The sequence below is a fragment of the Aspergillus flavus genome, chromosome 1 (genome assembly GCF_009017415.1).
Source record: "Aspergillus flavus chromosome 1, complete sequence".
In the NCBI taxonomy this organism is placed as follows: Eukaryota; Fungi; Ascomycota; class Eurotiomycetes; order Eurotiales; family Aspergillaceae; genus Aspergillus; species Aspergillus flavus.
In genome coordinates this window covers 4,672,094-4,693,298 of record NC_092406.1, presented here as the reverse complement: position 1 = coordinate 4,693,298, position 21,205 = coordinate 4,672,094, and the positions used below count along the sequence as shown (strand labels likewise).

At 46.0% G+C, this 21,205-nt stretch overlaps 10 protein-coding genes and 1 non-coding gene across 11 annotated transcripts; 5 read left to right on the top strand and 6 right to left on the bottom strand.

Annotated features, from left to right (window-relative positions):
* Positions 1-438: 438 nt before the first annotated feature.
* On the top strand, positions 439-3,173 carry F9C07_1127889 (glucan synthesis regulatory protein). Its single transcript, XM_041283924.2, has 2 exons — positions 439-1,044; positions 1,153-3,173. The coding sequence occupies exons 1-2, from the start codon at positions 1,034-1,036 to the stop codon at positions 2,732-2,734; spliced, it is 1,593 nt and encodes a 530-aa protein (XP_041140335.2). The 5' UTR covers positions 439-1,033; the 3' UTR covers positions 2,735-3,173.
* A 439-nt stretch (positions 3,174-3,612) lies between these two features.
* Positions 3,613-4,329, bottom strand: F9C07_10816 (thioredoxin-like protein; the record flags this gene model as incomplete). The annotated part of the gene is made up of 1 exon (XM_041283927.1): positions 3,613-4,329. One exon carries the CDS (start codon positions 4,327-4,329, stop codon positions 3,613-3,615), a length of 717 nt encoding a protein of 238 aa, XP_041140336.1.
* A 575-nt stretch (positions 4,330-4,904) lies between these two features.
* F9C07_2279890 (uncharacterized protein) lies at positions 4,905-7,829 on the top strand. The gene is made up of 4 exons (XM_041288025.2): positions 4,905-5,494; positions 5,574-5,661; positions 5,723-6,094; positions 6,152-7,829. Exons 1-4 carry the CDS (start codon positions 5,252-5,254, stop codon positions 6,592-6,594), a joined length of 1,146 nt encoding a protein of 381 aa, XP_041140337.2. The 5' UTR covers positions 4,905-5,251; the 3' UTR covers positions 6,595-7,829.
* A 56-nt stretch (positions 7,830-7,885) lies between these two features.
* F9C07_t65 lies at positions 7,886-7,973 on the top strand. The gene has a single exon. It is a non-coding gene; the product is annotated as a tRNA-Asp (tRNA).
* Positions 7,974-8,129: 156 nt separating this feature from the next.
* On the top strand, positions 8,130-9,669 carry F9C07_1127769 (uncharacterized protein). The gene is made up of 2 exons (XM_071507588.1): positions 8,130-8,453; positions 8,548-9,669. Exons 1-2 carry the CDS (start codon positions 8,243-8,245, stop codon positions 9,621-9,623), a joined length of 1,287 nt encoding a protein of 428 aa, XP_071365970.1. The 5' UTR covers positions 8,130-8,242; the 3' UTR covers positions 9,624-9,669.
* A 46-nt stretch (positions 9,670-9,715) lies between these two features.
* On the bottom strand, positions 9,716-11,114 carry F9C07_10813 (putative negative regulation of gluconeogenesis; the record flags this gene model as incomplete). The annotated part of the gene is made up of 4 exons (XM_071507498.1): positions 9,716-10,147; positions 10,207-10,401; positions 10,457-10,996; positions 11,061-11,114. 4 exons carry the CDS (start codon positions 11,112-11,114, stop codon positions 9,716-9,718), a joined length of 1,221 nt encoding a protein of 406 aa, XP_071365969.1.
* A 587-nt stretch (positions 11,115-11,701) lies between these two features.
* F9C07_10812 (pseudouridylate synthase family protein) lies at positions 11,702-13,485 on the bottom strand (the record flags this gene model as incomplete). The annotated part of the gene is made up of 5 exons (XM_041288023.1): positions 11,702-12,040; positions 12,110-12,336; positions 12,413-13,044; positions 13,109-13,265; positions 13,374-13,485. The coding sequence occupies 5 exons, from the start codon at positions 13,483-13,485 to the stop codon at positions 11,702-11,704; spliced, it is 1,467 nt and encodes a 488-aa protein (XP_041140340.1).
* A 152-nt stretch (positions 13,486-13,637) lies between these two features.
* Positions 13,638-15,378, bottom strand: F9C07_2140565 (Der1-like family-domain-containing protein). Its single transcript, XM_071509173.1, has 5 exons — positions 15,145-15,378; positions 14,899-15,077; positions 14,752-14,849; positions 14,335-14,377; positions 13,638-14,284 (listed from the first exon to the last, which is right to left on the bottom strand). The coding sequence occupies exons 1-5, from the start codon at positions 15,177-15,179 to the stop codon at positions 13,875-13,877; spliced, it is 765 nt and encodes a 254-aa protein (XP_071365968.1). The 5' UTR covers positions 15,180-15,378; the 3' UTR covers positions 13,638-13,874.
* Positions 15,379-16,132: 754 nt separating this feature from the next.
* On the bottom strand, positions 16,133-17,483 carry F9C07_10811 (uncharacterized protein; the record flags this gene model as incomplete). Its single annotated transcript, XM_071507497.1, has 3 exons — positions 16,133-16,541; positions 16,605-16,730; positions 16,796-17,483. 3 exons carry the CDS (start codon positions 17,481-17,483, stop codon positions 16,351-16,353), a joined length of 1,005 nt encoding a protein of 334 aa, XP_071365967.1. The 3' UTR covers positions 16,133-16,350.
* A 241-nt stretch (positions 17,484-17,724) lies between these two features.
* Positions 17,725-18,700, top strand: F9C07_10810 (chorismate mutase/prephenate dehydratase; the record flags this gene model as incomplete). Its single annotated transcript, XM_041288031.2, has 2 exons — positions 17,725-17,783; positions 17,834-18,700. Exons 1-2 carry the CDS (start codon positions 17,730-17,732, stop codon positions 18,698-18,700), a joined length of 921 nt encoding a protein of 306 aa, XP_041140342.1. The 5' UTR covers positions 17,725-17,729.
* A 60-nt stretch (positions 18,701-18,760) lies between these two features.
* On the bottom strand, positions 18,761-21,191 carry F9C07_2279884 (peptide chain release factor eRF1/aRF1). Its single transcript, XM_071510404.1, has 5 exons — positions 21,030-21,191; positions 20,745-20,922; positions 20,639-20,688; positions 19,226-20,582; positions 18,761-19,160 (listed from the first exon to the last, which is right to left on the bottom strand). Exons 2-4 carry the CDS (start codon positions 20,863-20,865, stop codon positions 19,428-19,430), a joined length of 1,326 nt encoding a protein of 441 aa, XP_071365966.1. The 5' UTR covers positions 20,866-20,922; positions 21,030-21,191; the 3' UTR covers positions 18,761-19,160; positions 19,226-19,427.
* Positions 21,192-21,205: the final 14 nt, after the last annotated feature.

The window sequence follows — 21,205 nt, the reverse complement described above, 5'->3', positions numbered from 1 at the left end:
TGTATGTTGAACAGGACAACAACTTGTTACCGTAACAGAATACTATAGTTTTTAGCACATTTGCTGACCCCAGACTCTTACTGACCAATGATGAAGGAGGCCCCCAAAGCCACTGAAAAGCAGCAAAGTTGATATGTGGTAGAATCTGCTGCGTACATACAGACAGATATAGGTTGTGTACAGTAGGCACCGAGATCAGTACAGTGTACATATTATACAATACAGGTGTAGCTTAGTATACATACAGAGGTATAGGCACGTATTATACATACATACATACATAAAGTTATATCCGTCAGGTACAGAGTACATACTTTGGATACTAATGGTTTCGATATTATAAATTACCGCACTACCGTATGTTATGTCTGGAAACACTCCATCCCTGGTTCCGGACGGTTGCCCAGGGGTCAAGGAAATCGTGGATGCCATCGTCTCGCCAACCCACTAACAACGCTAATCAAGAAGATTTTCTCCAAAGAAAAAAGAGGAACAAAAGAAGGACGAATAAGTATCGGAGGACGAAGCAGAAACAACTCAGGTGAAACGAGGAATACCGCTGTCAATAGCCCTGATTATCTGTCTTCAGGACAGTTGAGATCGGTCATTCCCCATTATCGCAATCTCATCTCTCTCTCTCCCTTTACCTCCAAGCCTCCCTTGGATAGGATTTCTTTCCTTTTATCCTCTCTTTTTTTTCCCTTTTCTTTCTGTTTCTTCCTTTTTTTCCCCCCCTGTCTATTTCAATTCCAAAAAACCCCTTCTCCCAGTCTTTGAACCAGCACATATACGCCATTTCGAACCCCCTCACCATCCTTCCGCCTTGTTATCTACTCCTACTTCCGACCCTCTACTGGAAACATTCAACATTTTCCCTCTTTCCTCCTGCTCCCGTGCCTTGTCTCTTCCTTTACACTCTCGACCACGAACGCCACAGTTATTCAATGATCAGTGTCTGGTACTCGTAAATTCTCGGAGAGGAGCAGAGTCTTGTTTGAGATCAGTCTGCCCTCATTTTGCTCAAGTTTTCATCATGGCGAATCCGTGAGTATCTCTACCGACTCTCCCTCAGAGAGAAAGCCCTCCCCCCCCCCCCCCCCCCCCCCCCCCGGGAGAGTCGTGAGTGAATGCCCGCCTCTAACTCGGCAACAGAATTACTTCGGCATGGCGTTCCTTTTGGCATACAATGACTTCTTACGATCGGCATGCATCCCACGACTCTCCTTATCGAACAGGTAAACATGTGCCTCTCAGCCAGAGTCGCCATGAGCCTCTTACATCAATTGCAACAAGTGCCATTGAGTCGCGACCTGACCTGACGGAGACTTACGAGGATGACCAGCCCAAAGGCGGAACGGCATCTAACAGCTGGACTGGCTCCCCTACTGGTATTGGCTCCCCTACTCGTCCTTACTCGCCTGGCATGCGATCGCTCTCCTCCCAGAAGCGACGCTCGACCGATCCCGGGGTAGATGGCGCAGCAGAGATTCAAATGCAAAGTTTCCATGATGGCGCACCCCCACCCCCCCCAGTCACTCATTCATGGAGAAAGATCGAGCGATGGCTAGAGAACAACTACGAGGAGCTTTACGACAACCTCTGCGAAGGCTGTACTCAGAACGATATCAATGAGCTGGAGCATGACTTGGACTGTAGCCTACCATTGGAGGTTCGGGAATCTTTGATGGCTCATGACGGACAGGAGCGTCCGGGCTTGCCCACCGGCGTGGTTTTTGGATGTATGCTTCTGGACTGCGAAGAGATAGTCCAGGAATGGAAGAACTGGCGCACTGTTAATGAAGAATTCCTCAGTTCATCCGGTATTATCAATACTTCTCCCAAAGCTGCGGCAGGCTCTTCTTCGGCTGCACCCCCAGCTCCTACTACAGGGTCAAATCCGTTGTGGAGACAGGATCTTCTCGAGCGACAAGACTCTCAGCCCTCCGGCGCAGTTCAGAAAGCGTATGCCCATCCTGCTTGGATTCCCATGGCTCGTGATTGGGGTGGAAATTGTATCGCAATTGATCTGGCACCGGGACCTGCAGGGAAATGGGGCCAAGTCATTATATTCGGTCGGGATTATGACTGCAAATACGTCGTCGCCCGGTCTTGGGCATCATTCCTCGCAGTTATGGCCGATGACCTCTGCAGCGGCAAGGTTTCCGTGGATGAAGAGACGAATGAACTCAAACTATTGGAATTCAAGGCTCAGAATGTTGAACCTCCTTACATGGAAATTCTACGCTGGCGTACAGATCAGAAGTATGGTCGGAGGCCACCCCGTCGCAAAGGTCCTAACGGTCTTGGATTGAATACCGGTAGTAAGTCTGGAAAGGAGTCCCCTTATGGGAGCCCAACCCCTAGTGAAGAGCGTGGGAGATCGCCTCACCGCTTTCCCAATCGTGGGTCTACTCAAAGTCCCAAGACGCAGTTTGGTATATCCAGCCCTCTTGCTCGCGTCACGGAAGAGGCTCCAAGTCCTGTACACACGAATGCGGATGGCGGCCTGCCAGAGGACGTCGTGAAAAGTGACGATACAAAGGAAACACAAAGCAACGATTTGATGGAAGTGTCGACACATGTGGGTAAAGAGAAAGAAGGTGTTCTTGACAAAGGTGCAGAGCAAAGACCGCTGGAGACGGAGATGATGAAGATGCAGGAGTCGACCCATGGGTCTCCTGGCACTGCCTTGGACGCCGAGACCTTGGGCGAAATGAAAAACGTGGCCATCTAATTCTGATTAGATATCTTCCATTCACCTCTTTTTCATGCTGCCTTTCGTCCCCATCATGAATATCTTGTTTTTGTCGCTCGGATAAGTTATAAATTCTCTTTCGTCTTGACTGCCAAACACCGATGTCAAACTGATGAACCTTTGTGGAGACCGTGCTGACAGCCTTGTATAAATCCTAACTTTAATATCCTGTGGTTCTTGTGACATTCTTCTACGTTATAGAAGCGTCTTACTCTTTTCCTCGCTTGGGATGGTTTCTCGCGATTTGTTCCACTCGCACGTACTACCTGTAACTCTAGCTCGAAATTCGTTAAGTATCATTTTAGCTTTTCTTTTCTTTCTTTCTTTCTTTCTTTCTTTCTTTCTTTCTTTCTTTCTTTCTTTTTTTGCGCCATACTTTTCATGATATAGACACGAGGGATCCGATAAATTGTACTTGCACTATTAGTAGGGCCATGGCCCTGTCTTCCAACACCCTTGGGAAAACGGCGTTAGTTCACAACAGGTGCAGCTCTATCTGGTATCAGCACAGCAAATGAAATTGCTATGAAAACCGTTCATTCCCCTGCTCGCCAGTACGCAAGCTCATGCCTATGCAACTACTGTATTATATCCGTTCCATTCGGAATGCGGGTTCCAATGCTTAGTGGAAGGCTGTCTAAGTGGTCAAGGGCTGGTAGAACCTGAAACCTACAGCACCTTATTTCAATTTCAGGAGGACAGCCATTTGTAAACTGTACGTCCAGCAGTCAGCCACAACGAAGCTATGTGTTTCAACAAGCAGATCCCGGGCCAATATGCTCTAGACTGGAAGCTCCGCGAAGATCGTGGCAATAGAACTCGTGAATATAAGGGTTAAAAAGGTAGTGACCCCTTTTTCAATCCCAATCGTCATCGTGATCATCCCTGTTGTACCGTGCTCCCCCGCCGCGGATGGCCCCTCCCCCATGAATTCGTCGTCTGCCATCGTCCTCATCCTCGTCATCTGCATCAGACATATCGGAATCATCATTACCATCTTTAATCTTTGCCTGCACTAGAACTCCTTTCCATAATAGCCTCTTTTCAAGAGTTGCCGTGCTGAAGCTGTCGGTCCCATCACGCCCGCCCAAAGCAAGACCTTCAAAGCCAACCACACGCTCAGCAGCAATCCCATCTTTAAACCCGATCACGCAAGGGAGAACGCGTATCTTCAGCTTTTCCACCACGAACGGAATGTCCCTAACATCGACACGGGCAAAGCGCACATCGTAATGCCGTGTTGCTAAAGCCCGCATATGTTCATCCATGGTGCCACAGCGTGAGAAATCAGGGTGTGCAAAATGGATCACGCACCGATGGGTATCCGTTGTGAAACTGAGCAATATTTGGTCATTTTCAAGAGTTGGATATATGCTATCTTGGGTGATTGTGGTCTGGCCAGGGGCCACTGACCGGTTGTTTTGGGCGGATGCTAGCTCGGCGTTGAGTTGTTCGATACGTTGGGCTCGATATGCAGAGTCGTCTTCGTTCTCCAAGGCCTTCAACAAATCGTCGTCGTCCGTCCCATCATCTTGGTCTCTTAGGGAGTGTTTGGGCTCAATATTTCGGATCATGACCAAACTCGTCGTGGAATTGCAGGAAGAAGTTTTCTGCACGACAACAGCAAAGATATCAATAAAGTAAGTTAAGTCTGTAGAGAACAATTAATATTCATGGAGGGGTTGCGTGGGCTGCTCAGGTTCCAGGGTAAGGTTGTAAACTCAATGTCGGGGTGAAAGTATTGACCATAGGTGTTCAAGGTTCGAAAAGGGCGAATCAGTATTTCACTATTCACTGCATTGCAGGAGTGGCAACGTGCTAATTGGATACAAATCAGTGTAAAGATGAAATCTCGCGAGGTTCAGTTGTAATTCTTTTGTACTGGTATTGAGTTATACTGATACAGTATCAGCTTTCCTTGTATTTTAAGTAAACTCAAGAGAATGGCTAATGCACCCTTCTTCACTTTTGTTCAATTAACTGTTCTCCTTTCCCTTCTTTCAAATAATAAGAGATCTTAGAAAAGAAAACACATCAGTCTGTGCTACCTGCATAGCCTGGTAGATATGTGTGCATTAGTTCCATATTTCCTTCTTCCGTTGTATTATCATGTATAGATACATACGATACATCTAAAATTGCCGCTTCCGGCCCAGTCAAAAGTCCTTCCTTCCTTCCTTTATTTCTTTCACTTGTCTCCTCTACTTCGTCTTGCTCTCTCTTCCCCCTTCCCTCTGTCGACCTGCTTCTCTGTTATCTCTTTCATGATTTGGGTTTGATTCTACTGTCCCCACACTCGTTGTCATCAGTCTCTCGGTACACTTAATCTTAGCTATAATTCTCGAAGCCTACCTTTGCCTCACTACTCCCCGTGTCAACAACGGCTCTACTTCGCAGTTTCAGCCATACCTCGAAGTGATTACCGCTCTTGTCGTTCCGTTTCACTGCTATCATTATATTCACTCCTGCTTCGGGGTGATCAGTATATTTGAGAATATGGTGGAAAGCAAGAAGACCGATGATTATGCAATCGAGATGGATAAAATAGATCAGGGGAGCAAGAATTTCGAAGCTGCTGCGCCGCCTCAGCCTAGAAGTGTCCCATCCAGTTCGCTCTCCGGCAACCCTGTCCTGCCTGTATTGGCGTATTGTGGATCATCAATCTTGATGACTGTCATGAACAAATATGTTCTTTCAGGGTTGGACTTTAATCTCAACTTCTTTCTCCTTTGTGTTCAGGTATGATACCAAGAAACCGAAGCCACTGCGACTGTAAAATACAGATTTGCACTGACCGCCCTCTTTATTCGTAACTCAGTCCATTGTTTGTATTATTGCGATCCAAACATGCAAATTTTGCGGCCTGATCACGTACCGTGACTTCAGTGCAGATGAAGCAAAGAAGTGTAAGTACTTCAAATGCCATTGTGACAGTTATAGAACAAACTAACTGTGGTATGTAATAAGGGTTCCCTATCAGTTTGCTTCTTATTGGAATGATCTACACGGGCTCTAAAGCGCTTCAGTTCCTCTCTATTCCAGTATACACCATCTTCAAGAACCTTACCATCATCCTTATTGCCTACGGGGAGGTCCTCTGGTTTGGTGGTTCCGTTACCGGCCTTACCTTGTTCTCCTTTGGACTCATGGTACTCAGTTCTATCATTGCCGCATGGGCCGACATTAAGCATGCTGTTGAAAGCAGTGGAGATACGAGTGCCCAAGTCTCAACGCTCAATGCTGGATACATATGGATGTTGATAAACTGTCTCTGCACATCGTCCTATGTCCTAGGAATGCGCAAAAGAATCAAGTTGACCAATTTCAAGGACTTTGATAGTATGTGTTTATTCGCGGTGGTCATTGGAAGTTTTTCTTTGCTGACTTTCCCCTTAGCCATGTTCTATAATAATTTGTTGTCGATCCCTGTCCTTGTTGTTCTCACAGGTTTGATGGAAGACTGGTCGTCCGCCAATATCGACCGCAACTTCCCTCAGGCTGACCGTAGCAGCATCATGTTTGCAATGATTCTGTCTGGTTTGTCTTCGGTGTTTATCTCATACACTTCAGCCTGGTGTGTCCGCGTGACATCATCAACCACTTATTCCATGGTTGGAGCCCTCAACAAATTGCCCATCGCTCTGTCGGGACTGATCTTCTTTGATGCTCCGGTAACATTTCCCAGTGTTTCCGCTATTGCTGTGGGCTTCGTCAGTGGAATCGTATATGCGATCGCCAAGATTAAGCAAAACGCCAAACCAAAGACCGGCGTCTTACCGACTTCCAATCCACTTGTCAGTGCTAGCAGTCAGAGTATGAGGGATTCTCTGCGGTCTTGAAGTGACAACTGCTATATTACGCGTAGGAGTGTTAACTCCTTCGTATGTTAATAATATCGGATCATGTTCTTGGTTCGTTGACGGCAAAGAGTCAGTACGTTACTTGTATGTTAAAAGCGATACGTGTATTCCGGTCGTCCATGTTGTTTGCTGGCTTGGTGTGCTTACATTCTTATCGACGATCGACTTAAAATGCCTCGTTTCTAACACTTCTGACCTTATTGCTGTTTATTCACCTATTTATAGTTTTGATGTCCGTGCTGATAATCTCATATATCAGTTCTTTTTGATGGGCTGGCAACGCCCTTCGTTGCACGTAACATGTCATAATGTTGGGCTGTGATCTGTCCTATATCTCTGGGATGGAGGCATTGATTGCGATATTGGGTGCAATAAGATGTCTAGGAGGCTTGGTCATTGTGTGAGAGGAAAAACTTTTTTTTTGCCTCCTTTCGGGGATTAAATTTGTATATATGAATCTTTATCTTCTATTAATGAGGTTATAGAAAGAATTCTTTGCTGAAAGCTCTTTCCAACGACTAGCTCGTGCTATTGACTGACTGTGGCGCGGTAATGGGGTGCTCTTCCGGAAGATCTGGGAGGATCATAGCATATCATGATTTTCCGTGTTCCTCTTTCTGGGCTCGTATGTCCTCAACGGGCGGGATGTGTAGTCCGGTCGAATATGTGTTAGGTATGGATGGCCTGGCATTGTGAACATGCAACTCTGACCCGGTGCTCTGTGAAAGCTATGTATCCACGAATTGCCATAGGAGGAGCCTAGATAGTACCATGGGAAATTTTGATGCTTGCATAGTGTCTTAAAATGCCAGGTGAAGTTATGTGAAGTATTTTCTTAGAGGCAAGAGACGAGGTTGTTTATCAGTTCAATTATTTTTATCTTCCCAACTTCATTTATTTCCCTTCCTTTTTTCCTTCAAATCTTTCTTGTAGCCCTCCTACCTATCCACCCTCTAGATCACAAGCTTAAAACGGACACCAGAGTTGAATGATGACTTTCTGGAAATTATCTACTTAACATATCTCCCAAGGAAGCAGAAGCAGTTCCATATGAGTTGTTTTCACTGCATGTAGATCTCCTTTTACTCAGAACCCTTTTATCCTGGCTCAAGGATTATGATTTGTTGTAATACCTAACCATCTTTGGCTTTTATGAGCCCTATTACTCCGTACACTATCATGAATACGAATATCCGCCAACTAGAAAAATACATTTACATCCAGACAAAAGACTTATAATTTTATAAATAAAAGCTCAAATCTGTTCTATTCCTCGATGGTCTAACGGTCATGATTTCCGCTTGTCATCTCAAAGAGAACAAGCGCGGGAGACCTGGGTTCGACTCCCAGTCGGGGAGAGTCTCCTTTCCTTTTTTTTTTTTTCTCCTCCTTCCAGTCTGAACTTTTTCAAACTCTCTTCTTGACCTGTCGTCAACTGCCTAGTACCTCAGAAAAGTGTTGGATCAGTATTGACCGGAAGGGACGGGCCCGCGCTTTCTCTTTAGAATCTTCATAAAATCGAAGATCTCAGGCCATCTAGGACTTTGGTCCCCTTTCTATTCATGCAACACAACCAGTTGACTACTATCTATCCCTGCCCACGTTAAGTTTACGGACACTATACGGCATGCCGAAATCGAAGAGAGCACGATTGCATACTGGCCATGGAGGTGGCAACCAAAAAAAACCTCGTAAAATGCACACTTTCTCCAAGCTCTCGAGTACTATTTCTTCTGCGTCTTCTTCACCCAAACAGAATGTCGGTAAGAAGAACCCTTTGCATCAGCGGCCGATTATTCCTTTTGGCAGAAATGACCGAATTCTGTTAGTTGGAGAAGGTATGGTGCTTCCCCTCCTGGATTTCCTTGGGATATGTCATCATTTCGTACAAACAAGTAGTGTTTATACATCCATGATTAATGATTTGCGTAGGTGACTTCTCTTTCACCCGCTCTTTAGTTGACCAACATTGCTGCAAGAACGTCTTGGCTACATGCTACGATTCAAGAGAAGTATTATACAGCAAGTATCCCCAGGCCGAACCTAACGTTTGCGAAATCCTCAATGGCGCCCCCAAGAGGAAAGATCATAGTCCGGATTCAAGTATCACTACCGAACTAAAGAGCCAAAACCAAAGTCAAAATCAGAATCAGGAATGCTATCGCGGCGATGATCATGAGGGACACAGGGAAGGAGAAAAGAAAGGATTATATGAAGACAAACCAAGGCAACGTCGCCGGCCCAACGTCCTTTTTTCAGTCGACGCTCGAAAACTTGGCCAGGCCTCTGGAGGAGGGAAAGACGTACGCTTCGGACTCCCTCGCCGGGAACGTAAACGCCCTGCATGGCAAGAGGCCAAGAAGAGTAGCGGCACTTCAATCCTCCCCTCAACCAGAGGTGGGCCATGGGACATTATTTGCTTCAATTTCCCCCATGTTGGCGGCTTGTCTACCAATGTAAATCGGCAAGTTCGTGCCAACCAAGAACTCTTGGTTTCCTTTTTCAAAGCTTGCGTGCCACTGCTGTCTTCTCGTCCCGAAATGAATAACTATGTAAATGAGGATGGGTGGGACTTTAGCACCGAAAGCGAATTTGACTTCAATGAGGAGGATAACGCTGATATGCTGGGCTCGCGAAATGACATGGCACAACAGAGCAGACGACACCGAAACGAACCTGGGCAGATCATAGTCACACTATTCGAAGGAGAGCCCTACACCCTCTGGAACATTAAGGACCTTGCGCGCCATGCTGGTCTAAGGGTTGTTACTAGCTTTAGGTTTCCGTGGGCATCCTATAGAGGATACTCTCATGCTCGGACCTTGGGCGAAATTGAAGCGAAAAACGGAGGAAGGGGTGGTTGGAGAGGGGAAGATAGGGAGGCTAGAATGTACGTATTTGAGCCGAAGGAAGAGCGCATACTGCCTACGATGGATTTTCAATCCTCAAAGAGAGATAAAACTTCGAGGAATAAGAGATCAAGAGCATCTAGTGAAGATAGTGACTGAAAGGCCAGAGAAACTGAAATTTCTTATTCCGTGCAGTCTGCAGTTCATCCTGAAGAGCGAATGAAAGAAAAGGACGAGTATCGGGTCCATGGCTACATGATGTAAACCTTTTTTAGTTCATTTTCCTCAAATACTTCTCCAGTTGTAGGGTCCTTGACTTTGCCGACTTCAACGCAACCAACTTTCTTACTCATTTCTAGCAAGCGCTGTTGGCCATAAATTCGACCATTTGGTAGAACAATCGGATCGCTCTCAACATAACTTTTGGTATGATGGGCGTAGGGCATGTTGCGCGCAAGCTCATGTAACTCAGTTGAGCATATGGGACAGACTGACGTCGTAGTGGACAGAGAATTAGAGCTTGAAGACGTATAAGCCGAATGGCAAGATGGTGTCTTGAGAGCTGAAAGCCCGGCAGACAAAGCAATGTGGAGTAAGGGGCGCGACGGCAATGACAGGAGTTCATGGTGAGTGCGAACAAAAAGGTCAGAAAGGTAACTCCACCGGTCAGGCGCATACATCGACTGCTCATACGTTATTAAAATAAATGAAGAAACTGATCTAGGTAGATATGAAATAGTACCTTATATGGCTCGGCCATCGTGTCCCGGGGGAAAGCTAAAAGGCCTGCCGCCCGATGAATTTCTGTTGACTGCGAATCGATGTAAGGGCTAAGGAATCTTTTTGCGTGTATCATAGCTTCAACAAGCTTCCCTTTGTCCCCAGTCCTCACCATTTCGATATATTGCTGTAAACGTAGTTCGAACTCTAAGTTGTGCTGCAATTGAATGTTAGTCATTCGGTTTGCAATCCATACGAACCTGGACACAAACCTGGCTCTTCTTTAGCGCTGCTTTGTTTTCACTGCACCATTGCAAAGCATCCTTAGATTCTCCACGACGCAAGCTTTCAGCAACCCGCTGACACTGGATGAAAACATTGAGATCTGCGAGATCCTCGATATCCTTCTCATGGGCCAATTGCCGGGCGCTTTCCGTATATCCCGATCGCAGCATATAGTCTGTCACAAGTCTATCTAATCGGACCCTCGACCACTGATCATACTTGACATCTGCCAAACTATGTATCTGGTGAAGGTTTTCCAGGTGCTCTATACGCTTTCTTGACTGGTCATGGATCTTTCTCTCTTCCTGATGCAAGTTCTCCATTTTCCGCTTCAAGCCTTGCATCCTAGATATCATAGCATCTAAAGCAGCGAGAGTTTGATCCGGTGTTTGACCATTGCACGGCGAGATACTGGCAGTTGCCTTCAATGAGGGAAGAATATACTCTCTTTCCCGTTCAACAATCCGCTGAACTGATTTGAAATTCTTTCGCGCAAGTTCATGAGGTAGACGTAGGAGGGGTTGGTCCTACGAGGGAGAAGGAAATCAATATAATTTGAACCTGAACCTGATGATCTTGGGTAGGCATTACCAACAGCAAATGATTCTCTGCGTTTAGCTTTGTTGACGTAAGCTCCGCAGCCATGATTATTGTAAATTCCTTAAGTATACGGTCTCTCACCGACACAGGGGAATGGGAGAAAAGGAGTATAAGGTCATATATCAATCAGCAGTACGATTGGTATGTACCGTGGACCTGGGTAAGAGGGGAATGGAAGTGGCACGTACATAGGAGACCCGGCACCAAGTCACGATACTTTAGGCTGAGCAACTTAGCCAATCAGCGTTTAGACATCCTTCATACCAACAAGACCTACGAGAGTAGCATTCTCTCATGATGCCATTCTCCTGTTGTTGTTGTTGTTGTTGGTTTTTTTTTTTTTTTTTTTTTTTTTTTTTTTTTTGGAAGAAAGCAGAAAAAAAAAGGTATACCTTGGAACGCTTTTCCTCACTGACTGAAACGATTACTCAACAGCATATAACTATAAAACAAAACAATTGATATTGATTTCCCTTTTCAACCCAAGACTCCAATAAAAAAGAAAAACACGTATGATACAGGAATTATGCCCAAATGATGCTCCGATAGCGATTTAGAGACAAGGGATGTTAGACTCCCCCATACAGGAAGGCTTCGCCACCGGAAGCAACCAAGGGACTTCCTGAGAAGCCTTAATCGCTGTCATCACTGTCCTCCTTCTCTTGCTTGGACTTTCGTCGCTCTTTCTTTTCCTTCTTCTCCTTCTTCTTGCGCTTGCGTTCAGCTCGCTCCTCGGGAGTCTCTCCCTCATGTCGCTTACGTTTCTTTTTTTCATCCTCCTTGGACTCATCAACTCCCATCTCATTTTGGGGTGACGAGGGAGCTTCGTCCAGCTCAGGTGTAGGAACAGCAACTTCGCTCTTAGGCGTTGGCTCAACTGCCAATTGCTCAGAGGCTTCCTCTGGCGCGCTATAATCCTTATAATCATTCTTCCACTTGGCAGGCGTCGCTTCATTGGCTCGACCATACTTCTGCATCAAACTGTCAGTGGCAACTCAAAACACAAAGCAAAATGAAGGGACAGAAAGGAATAAGCGTACATCTAGTTTTCCGGCCGACTTAAGCTTCTTCTTCTCCAGAGCGACGGGGCCGAGACCCCATCTCCGCGGATAAAGATCGCGTTCCATGATACAACGCTTAACCTTGGCAACAACTCCGTGGTCGCAAGTAGATAACTCCACTGTCGACATCTGAGCAATGGCAATGGCAATGGCCTCACCCTTGGTAGTCATGAGCACAACTTCTTCGTTGACATCAATTCCAGCCTCTATTTCACATTAATCATCTATATCCTGGGAAGTCATATGGCACCATATGAAAATGGTAAGAGAGGTGAAACATACCGAATCTCAGAAGACCGGGGATCATGAGTTTGGCACCGTAACAAACGGCATTCACAGCGCTGTCCTTAACGACAATACGCTTGTAAGATGTGAGTAGGGTCTCAAGAGGTTTGATGACTTTACGCAAATACGACTCATCCCGCTGGTTGTCATACATCCACTGAGCGTCAAGCACATCGTGCAAAGTCACCAGACCACTGTTCTCATCCATAGCCCCACTTCTTACACGCCTGAGCTCTTGCATATGCGCTCCAACACCGAGCAAGAGGCCCAAATGAACACAAAGAGTTCGGATGTATGTTCCTGCCTCGCAGCTGACCCAGAAGACACCGAGATGTCGATCATTGTCGAATTCGTAAAGCTTACTCTCGTGTATCGTCCGGATACGGAGCTGACGCTTGACAGCAGAGATCAATGGCGGTCTCTGGAAAAGTGCACCGGTCAACGTCTCAAGGGCTCGTCTGAACTGAGCCTCACCACCCGGGATCTTGTCGTGGAGGCGGATCACGCAGACGTATTCCTTTCCAGCACCCTGCTGCGATTTAACCAGACGAGTGGCACGGTCGATACAAACAATTAAACAACCGGTGACCTTTGGGTCCAGAGTACCGCTATGTCCAGTTTTTTCTGCCCTGATGAAGAATAAAAACAAGGGATTTAGCAACCTGTTATTTGACTTGATCTTTGTGGTATTACCTCAAAATCCTCTTCATCCAAGCAACCACTTCATGACTGGATGGGTTAGAAGGCTTGTCGAGGTTGATCACTCCAGAGTTGATGTACGACTTCAAGTCACGTTTCAGAGGAGAACAACCGGCGGGAATTGGCGTGAAATGACCAGTCCTGACGAGGACTGTAAAAGGTGCAATCAGTTAAAGCTACTCACTAGAGCAATATATGAACTCATCGAAGCCAGAATACCAATGAGCTCTGCGAGAATACAGGTAAAATGCGAACGTACGCTTGTCATAATTCTTCAGTAAAAGCGGCCAGTCAGATGTGGAAATGTTGGAGGCGCCAGACTCTGGCTTGATTGTGTAGTCCATCTCTTCCTTAGCCAATGCGACCGCCATTTTGAACAGGCTTGCTCCGAGTGTGCAGAGTAGCCAGGGAAGAGAGCGCGCAGGTTAGAAAAGAATGCAGGAAAAATTGCACCTGCCGAGCTAAAGTTTTGGGGGCGCTAGCGAGAAAGCAGTAATGGGAAATTTTGAAGTGCGGCGACCGGTCTAACAACAAAACAGGCTAGCGCAAAATCCCTTACCAATTGAATAGACATCCCGTGACTTGAATAGCAACCGATCCACAACTACGAAAAAACTCTGAAATCCTTGTTGCAATCGACGTTCGCTGCAGATTAAGGTACTTGTTCAATTACATTGTCCCCAAAGGTCAAAACTATGTACCTCATACCTCAGTGTCTAGACTACCATTATCAAATCATAGTACAACTAAGGCGGTTGTTTTAGCCGCCGCCCAGTCTTCTGCCAGGTCCTCTACTACTCCAGGGGCTTTGAAAAGAACCCCGGCCCTGGGATGGATTTTGCTCTTCAGTAATCGGACGATAAGCTGTTCCATAGGCCCGGTGCTGAGAGGGGGACGTATGGGCGCTAAAGATTCTCCGCACAACAGTCGGCGTGACAATGTAGTTCCTACCGCCTCCGAACGTCGGATATATGCGTGAGAAGAAATCATACATGTGTGCCGCGACTATTCCCATACTCTCACTGAATGCTGCATGCCACCCGCCAAGCACAAGTGTCCAGGTGAGCATCGCCCATGGTAGGAATTCAACAGGCAGTTGGACCACAAAAAAGGAGGTTTTTCTACCTTTGTTGTCCTGGGCAAACGTGTAGACAAATGCCATGATTAATGCTACCGAGGGTTAGTATGTGAAATTATGCTGGATGCTGCAGCGATCTCACCATGGGTGAAAATTACATCATCTAACAGGCAACCTGCGGTGAGCTTTAACTTGTCAGCACAGGTGAAAGGCTACTTGCGAAGCAAACAGATATAAGCATGTTTGTTTTGCTAAGACATAAAATAGGAATCTTATATGTAGGGCACCATAACCACCTACGTGAACAGAATTTAATCACGTAGGCTATCTCAAAGGCCGTCCCACCATACCTACATCGCATGCAGCCCTAAATGATAATGCGAATGCGGTACTGTATGAGATGCAGGGGCAATCTTCCTCACTTCCAGGAACCGCTTCAGCTAGATGAAGGCTGGGCGGGCAGATATGCGAGGTTATTAAGGCAGAAGTTGGTACCAAAAAAACGGGAGGGGGGAAGGGTTGCCAAGGCACTGATAAACAAAGCTGTCCCATTACTTACCGTAATAACAGTAGCTACAAAGAACACGTACGTGAAGAAGTCACCTGGTAAGCTGAACCGTGGTGATGCCGTCTCCAAAGCACTGCCATACTTGAACACTACTGTATGTTAGTGCCGCGGTGAGACTAGGCTATCGCGGATTCTCACTGAAGTAGAGATCAAGTATGAAGTCGAGGCGCGGCCCTGTCAGAAGGAATGACGACAATAACCTCCACGCCTCAGGAAGCAGCTTGAAAACTAGTCCCGGTCGAAATATAACATATCTACCACTTAGTAGGCCACCATAAACCAAGGCGGACTGAACGAAAGTAAGGGCAGTTAGAGTCCTAGTATTACAAGGGTCAATCATTTGATTATGGGAATGGCAGCTTGATAATGATATGGGATGAGTACCTTGTCACAGGGGGCGCAGACCAAAAACGATCCATTGAATCTAGGTGAGTATAGGGAATCGAATGTTTAAGATGGATCAGAGATTCAAGTTAGAAACAGGACACGTTGCAAACATCATGCAGTGCCTGACTTTGATCACCTTGGTTGTTCGAAAGTAAAGGAAGGGAGGAGGAGAAATATGTTGTGGGAGAAGAAATATAAAAGATGTCTATCCACTAGTGGAATTCCTGCGGCAGTACTTTTTTCCGGCATAAACCCGACCTTTTTAATTTTCTCTACGGAGTACTCCGTACTCTGTACAGAGTACGACAATACTATCGTACTTTACACGAGCTTGTATGTATTTAGCATGTCTCCCAGAATCGGGCTTTCACTTGGCCTTAATACCCGCCTGCCTTCCTACCATGATTGTTTTTCACCTTAGATAAAAGATTTTCTTTTTCTGCAGTTAAAAACTAGATTATTAGATATTTAGATGTTGTCAATAGATTTGTATATGATACCTAATTTATTGACACATTTTCTTTACTAAAATACCCAGCCGTGTATGGAAAGTCCTCGCCAGGTCCGCGGTGGACCGTCCGGTCAGGGATGACAGACCAATAGCATTATGCACTCTTAAGTCTTCAAGCTCTAGTATTGGTTGGAGGTCACGTGGTATTAAACCCCACCTGGCGGCAACTTTCCGTGCACGCCCTCCGTAGAGCTATATAAAATATAGTAATGTATAGTACTATGTAGCTAGTATTATTGATGCGGTGGCTTAATCCACTAGTACGCACGCATATAGCCGGGTGACGGACATACTTTACGTACAAGGTAGCATGATCACAATACCAGATAAAGGGATAATACTTAAATAAAGTAACCTCTGTTCTTAAATCCAAATCGCAGAGTAGACGTCTTTGGAACCTTGTCTCACCGTGAACTAAATCTACTGTATGAAATCTCGCATTAATGATGATTAGATGACTAGATGAACAGTTTGACGATGAATGAATGGTTTAGGCTGCATAGTTGTGGAAGAGATCAAGGTTGTAGTATGACGGCCGAAGTTCTATACCAGCGCTTTGCTCATTCTCGCGGTTTTACATCAGCTGGAAACATGAATATAGAGTGCCTTACCCAAGTGGTGAACTAGCATGTGCCGAAAAACTTTATATCGGGACGGTGCTCGTGGTGATCTAAAGACGCGAAGCCCATTCCTTACACTGGGCTTGTAAAAGCAGTACCGCGTACTGCCAGGCCTCCATTCTTTCCTTCAATCCATACATCCCATACATTTTCCTTTCCAGACTTCGGCTTGCCACAAATGGTTAGAGGTTCATCGACATAAAGAGGAGCCACATTTCGATAGTCAAATTCCCTGATGGTGTGATCAGACCTGGCGAGATGTGCTTCAAGGACAGTGAGCATTAGTGTCAGAGTCAACGGTCCATGCACAAGGAGGTTCCGGAAACCTTCTACATTCTGAGTATAAGCCTCGTCCAGGTGAATGGAATGAGCATTGAATGTAAGAGCAGAGAAGCGAAACAGTAATGATCTTGTCGGCTTGATTTTAAGGCGATATTCGGGGCTAGGAGGTGCTTGAAATAAACAAAAAAAATGTGTCAGCATGTACTTTTGGAGCGCGTTGGATGAACTTGCGCACGTTTTATAACTCTCTGACAGTTATCAAAATCCATTCTGTCAAAGTTCAATTCATCTTGTGTTTTCTTCCGCATAAAAGCCAGATTCCTATTTTCAATGATCGTAGCATGCCCATTTTCGTCTTCGGTCTCCTTCCATATCCGCTCTCTGATACTGCCTTCCTCCTCCCCCTCCCGTACCACGCCCATTCGCCTCTCTATTTTAACTATTACTTTCTCTGCCCCTTGACGTCCTTTGACTATTACGTCACGAATTGTTTCGATACAGACAGCTCGAGCGCCGTTGAGAATCAGACCACCTGTGACAGGAAATCTCACACTTCCACCGGCCCATAGACGCCTCTCAAAAGGTCCACCGGGGCTATGTAAGATATCAGTACCGTCTGGTAGCAACTGTGATAGCGTAACCTGCGGAGGAAAATAAGCCAGGTGATGGCCGGCTGGCATACGAGATGCATGGGTGACTGAGGGGAGAGCCGTATGAATACGTGACGATATAAGATCCCCCGGAAGAAGATCAGCTAATGTCAAGCTCAGAAGATGGGAAGGCTGGGTATGCAAATAATCAAAGTGCAAAGGGAGTATCCGTGATGTTAATTCGCGATGCAAGCGATCGCAAAGTGACGAGTATGTCCGCAACGCGATTGCCGATCTTCTTCCCCCCAATGCGAGTAAAACGTTCCTCTTCATTTAAACTATCAGGCTTGTATAGCAGGGGCTTCTTCTGAGTTTAGCAGCGATGGAAATAGGGATGGCATGGAACCGTCACAGTGTGATTGAAGAAGCTCGCTAACTAAACCTCAATAACCAAGATTGCGTATGTTGTTTGACTTGTTTGTTTCAAATAGTATCCCCACATACACCATACACTCGGAGGTGTCTAGTAAAGCAAGTACAGCGGAATTTCCTCTCTGTCTTTAGTCCATTTCAACAGCTATGGAGCATATCACTGTAACATTCCTGGGCCCTGCTGCATCTTTTTCACATCAGGTCAGGACACTAAGCCCAGAAAAATCGCAGATCATTAATCCAAATTCTAGGCTGCTGTTGAGTTCTTTGGGAAGTCTGCTGAATTGTTACCTTGTGTATCATTTACGGACGCTTTCACCGCAGTGCAACAGGGTGAAGCAGATTATGCTATCATTCCTTGCGAAAACTCAACTAACGGCCCAGTCGTTCAAACTCTCGACCTCCTGGCAGACCCCAACGGTTTTTACGAGGACGTCGAGGTATGCGGCGTGCATTATTTGACAGTGCACCATTGCCTCTTGGCCCGAAGAGGTGTATTTTCCAGTCAACAGGATTATGGTTCTGTGGCTAAGCTTTATACGCACCCGCAAGCCTGGGGCCAATGTGAAAGATTTCTTGGGAAATACTTTAGAAGCATTGAAAGGCAGGATGTCTCATCAACTTCCAAGGCTGGGGAGATTGTTTCAAAAGCAAAAACAGAACAAAGCGCTGCAATAGCTAGCCGCTTTGCTGCTGAGCTCCACGGTCTGGATGTTTTAGAAGAGAATATCGAAGACAAAACCGATAATACAACGCGCTTCTTGGTGCTGAGGAACAAAAACTCGGGCCGCACAGCGCCGCGCCCTTTCGGAGACTTGGATAACCGCCGCGTGCAAGGAGCATCTGCGGCAACCGCAAGGAAGACATTGATATCATTCATGGTTCGTCAATATGCCCCTGGGGCATTGGCGGAAGCTCTATTAATATTCAAGCGTCATGGCATGAATCTTACAAGCATCAACTCCCGGCCAAGTCAGAAGAAGAATTGGCAGTATGTCTTCTTGGTTGAGTGCCAGACAGCCGATAATCCGGGGGACAAAGGCGTGGGAATTGAGATTCTAAGTCATTTGCAGAGTGTTACCGAGACTTGTAGACATTTGGGAACATGGTCTGAATGATCATGAATGATGTGCATTTAGTTGATAATAGCAAATGCAAACTTGCGAACTCGTGGGTAAAGGCCAGAGAATAGTAACTGTTCAGAATAAATTTAAGTGAATGTACAGTACCGAATATATACGCAAATACAGCAAACCAATCTAAAAAGACAGATGAGAGTCCCCTCCTCTCTCTCCCTGTTTTGCTTTTTCTTCCTTTCTTTATCATTTTTTTTTCTCGGGCAATGATGTATAAAGAGCGCATGTAGGAACAATGAACGAAATTGGACAGTAACACCAACAAGGCATAATTTTCTGGAATAAATCAATCCTAACTCGCTGGCTCAAATGCCACAGGGCTGACAATTTCTTGTGGGTAGCTGCATCGTATCACATCCACCATCCCTTTGCAAAGTACACCTTGTGTCCACCTAGACCCTATAGGTAACATAAATCTGAATAGTACGGAGCTTGGATGACCCTATCAGGCAGCATAGCTGTTAGGAATTACCGGAAAACATTGCTGGCAGATGGGCGCGAGCATACCTTTGAGCAGCTGGACGGAGTTCGGTCCAGGCAGCATGATGGTCCCTACTAATGAAGCGATGTGTTCACCATGAAGGCTGCCTTCATGCCACAAAGGGCGAGCCGTCAAAAGACCCATTTTGGGGACTTCTGGCCTTTCATCCTCGCTCCCTGCGAGGTCGCTGGACCGTCAATCTGTAGTATTTCAGCGTCGATATGCTAGTCATTCAGCGTGGACAATAGGCTTACCATCATAAAATTCGTCCTCGTCTTCAAAGTCGGCAAGCTGTTCGAAATTGACCTTATACCGGAGAATAGCCCCAATACCACCAAAGCCCTTAACAAACTGATTACCCTCACTAGATTTGTCAGAAACGAACTCCAAAGTTGCACCGAAGTCTTTATAGCTTTCTGCAAGCCACTCAAGGAACGAAGACTGATCTACAACTTCCATTTCAGTGCCAGTTTCCTTCTCGACGAACAAGTCCCGGTTCTCCTCTTGGGCTTTGGTTGTGTGAATGACAACTTCGGAACCGGTCGAGTTTTTCAAGACCCATCGAGTGACATCCAAGTTCTCGTATACAATAAGTGTCTCCGCTGCGCCAAGTTCCAACGCCTTGAGAGTATCATCAATACCGTAGCAGACCTTCCCAGTGTCTTGGCTAATTTCCTCGAAATACTTGCCAATGAGCTTCTTCTCCTGCACAAACTTAACATTACTCAAAGTTTCCGAGGCAAGTTCGATGGCCTGATTGAAACCGTTCTCTCCTCCGTAAGATACATCCACAACTTTGATCACCTTAGACTGCAACCGTTGATCGAACATATCTGATTGGTTGAGGTCGTTCTTGAAGTCAGCTGAACCAGCTAAGATCAGACCCGCAACGTTAATCTTGTCATTGGTTATGTAGTTTTGAACGGCCAGCTCAGCAATTTTGCGTACGTAGTTATGGCGCTTCTCTTCACGAAGACGCGCGAAACGCAGTGCTGACTGACCACCACGGCCGTGTTTCTTGGGCAAGTCGACGCTCAACTTCTGAAGAACCTCTCTGGTGTTTCCACTAAGCGTGCCGAAAAGTGCACCGTTTCCATCCATAACGATAAAACCGAACTTTTGGTCCGAGTCAAGAAGTTCGCTCAGTGCTTCAGTGTGGAATTTGTTATCACACAGGTAAAGTGACGTATTGATAGGCTTGAATGGCTCGAAGTCGATGTTTATTTTACGCTCCTTTCCCTCAGAGGTGATAATCTCACCACAGTAGACGACCAGGCCATTTGGGGGAACCTTATTATATAGCTTAAGACGCTGCTGCGTGGAAGTGATGGCGGACAGGACAGAAAGACGATTGACCCGGGATTTGATATTGGAAGCCGTGCCCTACATATCTCGGTTAGCCTCTCCCTTCCAAAAATGGACTCGCCCAAAAACCTTACAAATTCTTCAGCCAGCATCTTTGCCGCCCTAGATACCTGGTCCTTGGGAGCTGAAATGCATAGTGTTAGCTGCAATATACAATGATGAGGTCGTGGAAGAACCCACGGATGATAAGAGATATCATCGAAGTGCCATTTCCTCTGGCGGCCTCCAGACGCTTGATTAGTTTTTTAACCTTCCATATTTCGATATTCTTCTCCGCTTCATTCGCCTGGGCCGCGCTCATGTTGGGCGACACGACGATGTTGGACGACCGGTGGGGGTAAAAAGCCTAACGTGTGTACTTGACCGACAGTGTCAACTCGTGAACTCTGTTAAAGATAATGGTAGAAGAATAAAAAAGGGTTGGAATGAGGTGCGACGTATTTAAGATAGGGAGGGAGAACAAACAATCAATAGAGCCAGGACTTGAGAGAGACAATTTGCATACCTTGAGGCTAGTTCAATGTGCCGTCCAAATGCAGCAGCGGGGGTGTTTTCAGCAAATTTCATCAGGCACCGTGGGGTGGCAGTGACCATAAGAATACTATTAGGTCGGTAGTAGTTGCTGATATAATCATACATGC

Excerpts from the sequence above, each read along its gene's own strand:
- F9C07_2279890 (XM_041288025.2), top strand. The coding sequence starts at position 5,252 with ATGGTGGAAAGCAAGAAGACCGATGATTATGCAATCGAGATGGATAAA. Across the intron at positions 5,495-5,573 it reads TCTTTCTCCTTTGTGTTCAG|TCCATTGTTTGTATTATTGC; the intron begins GTATGATACCAA and ends TTCGTAACTCAG. Across the intron at positions 6,095-6,151 it reads CAATTTCAAGGACTTTGATA|CCATGTTCTATAATAATTTG; the intron begins GTATGTGTTTAT and ends CTTTCCCCTTAG.
- F9C07_1127769 (XM_071507588.1), top strand. The coding sequence starts at position 8,243 with ATGCCGAAATCGAAGAGAGCACGATTGCATACTGGCCATGGAGGTGGC. Across the intron at positions 8,454-8,547 it reads AATTCTGTTAGTTGGAGAAG|GTGACTTCTCTTTCACCCGC; the intron begins GTATGGTGCTTC and ends TGATTTGCGTAG.
- F9C07_2140565 (XM_071509173.1), bottom strand. The coding sequence starts at position 15,179 with ATGGATCGTTTTTGGTCTGCGCCCCCTGTGACAAG. Across the intron at positions 14,850-14,898 it reads CATACTTGATCTCTACTTCA|TGTTCAAGTATGGCAGTGCT; the intron begins GTGAGAATCCGC and ends AACATACAGTAG. Across the intron at positions 14,378-14,751 it reads TTGTAGCTACTGTTATTACG|CTCACCGCAGGTTGCCTGTT; the intron begins GTAAGTAATGGG and ends GACAAGTTAAAG.
- F9C07_2279884 (XM_071510404.1), bottom strand. The coding sequence starts at position 20,865 with ATGAGCGCGGCCCAGGCGAATGAAGCGGAGAAGAATATCGAAATATGG. Across the intron at positions 20,689-20,744 it reads GATGATATCTCTTATCATCC|CTCCCAAGGACCAGGTATCT; the intron begins GTGGGTTCTTCC and ends TATGCATTTCAG. Across the intron at positions 20,583-20,638 it reads AGATGCTGGCTGAAGAATTT|GGCACGGCTTCCAATATCAA; the intron begins GTAAGGTTTTTG and ends CGAGATATGTAG.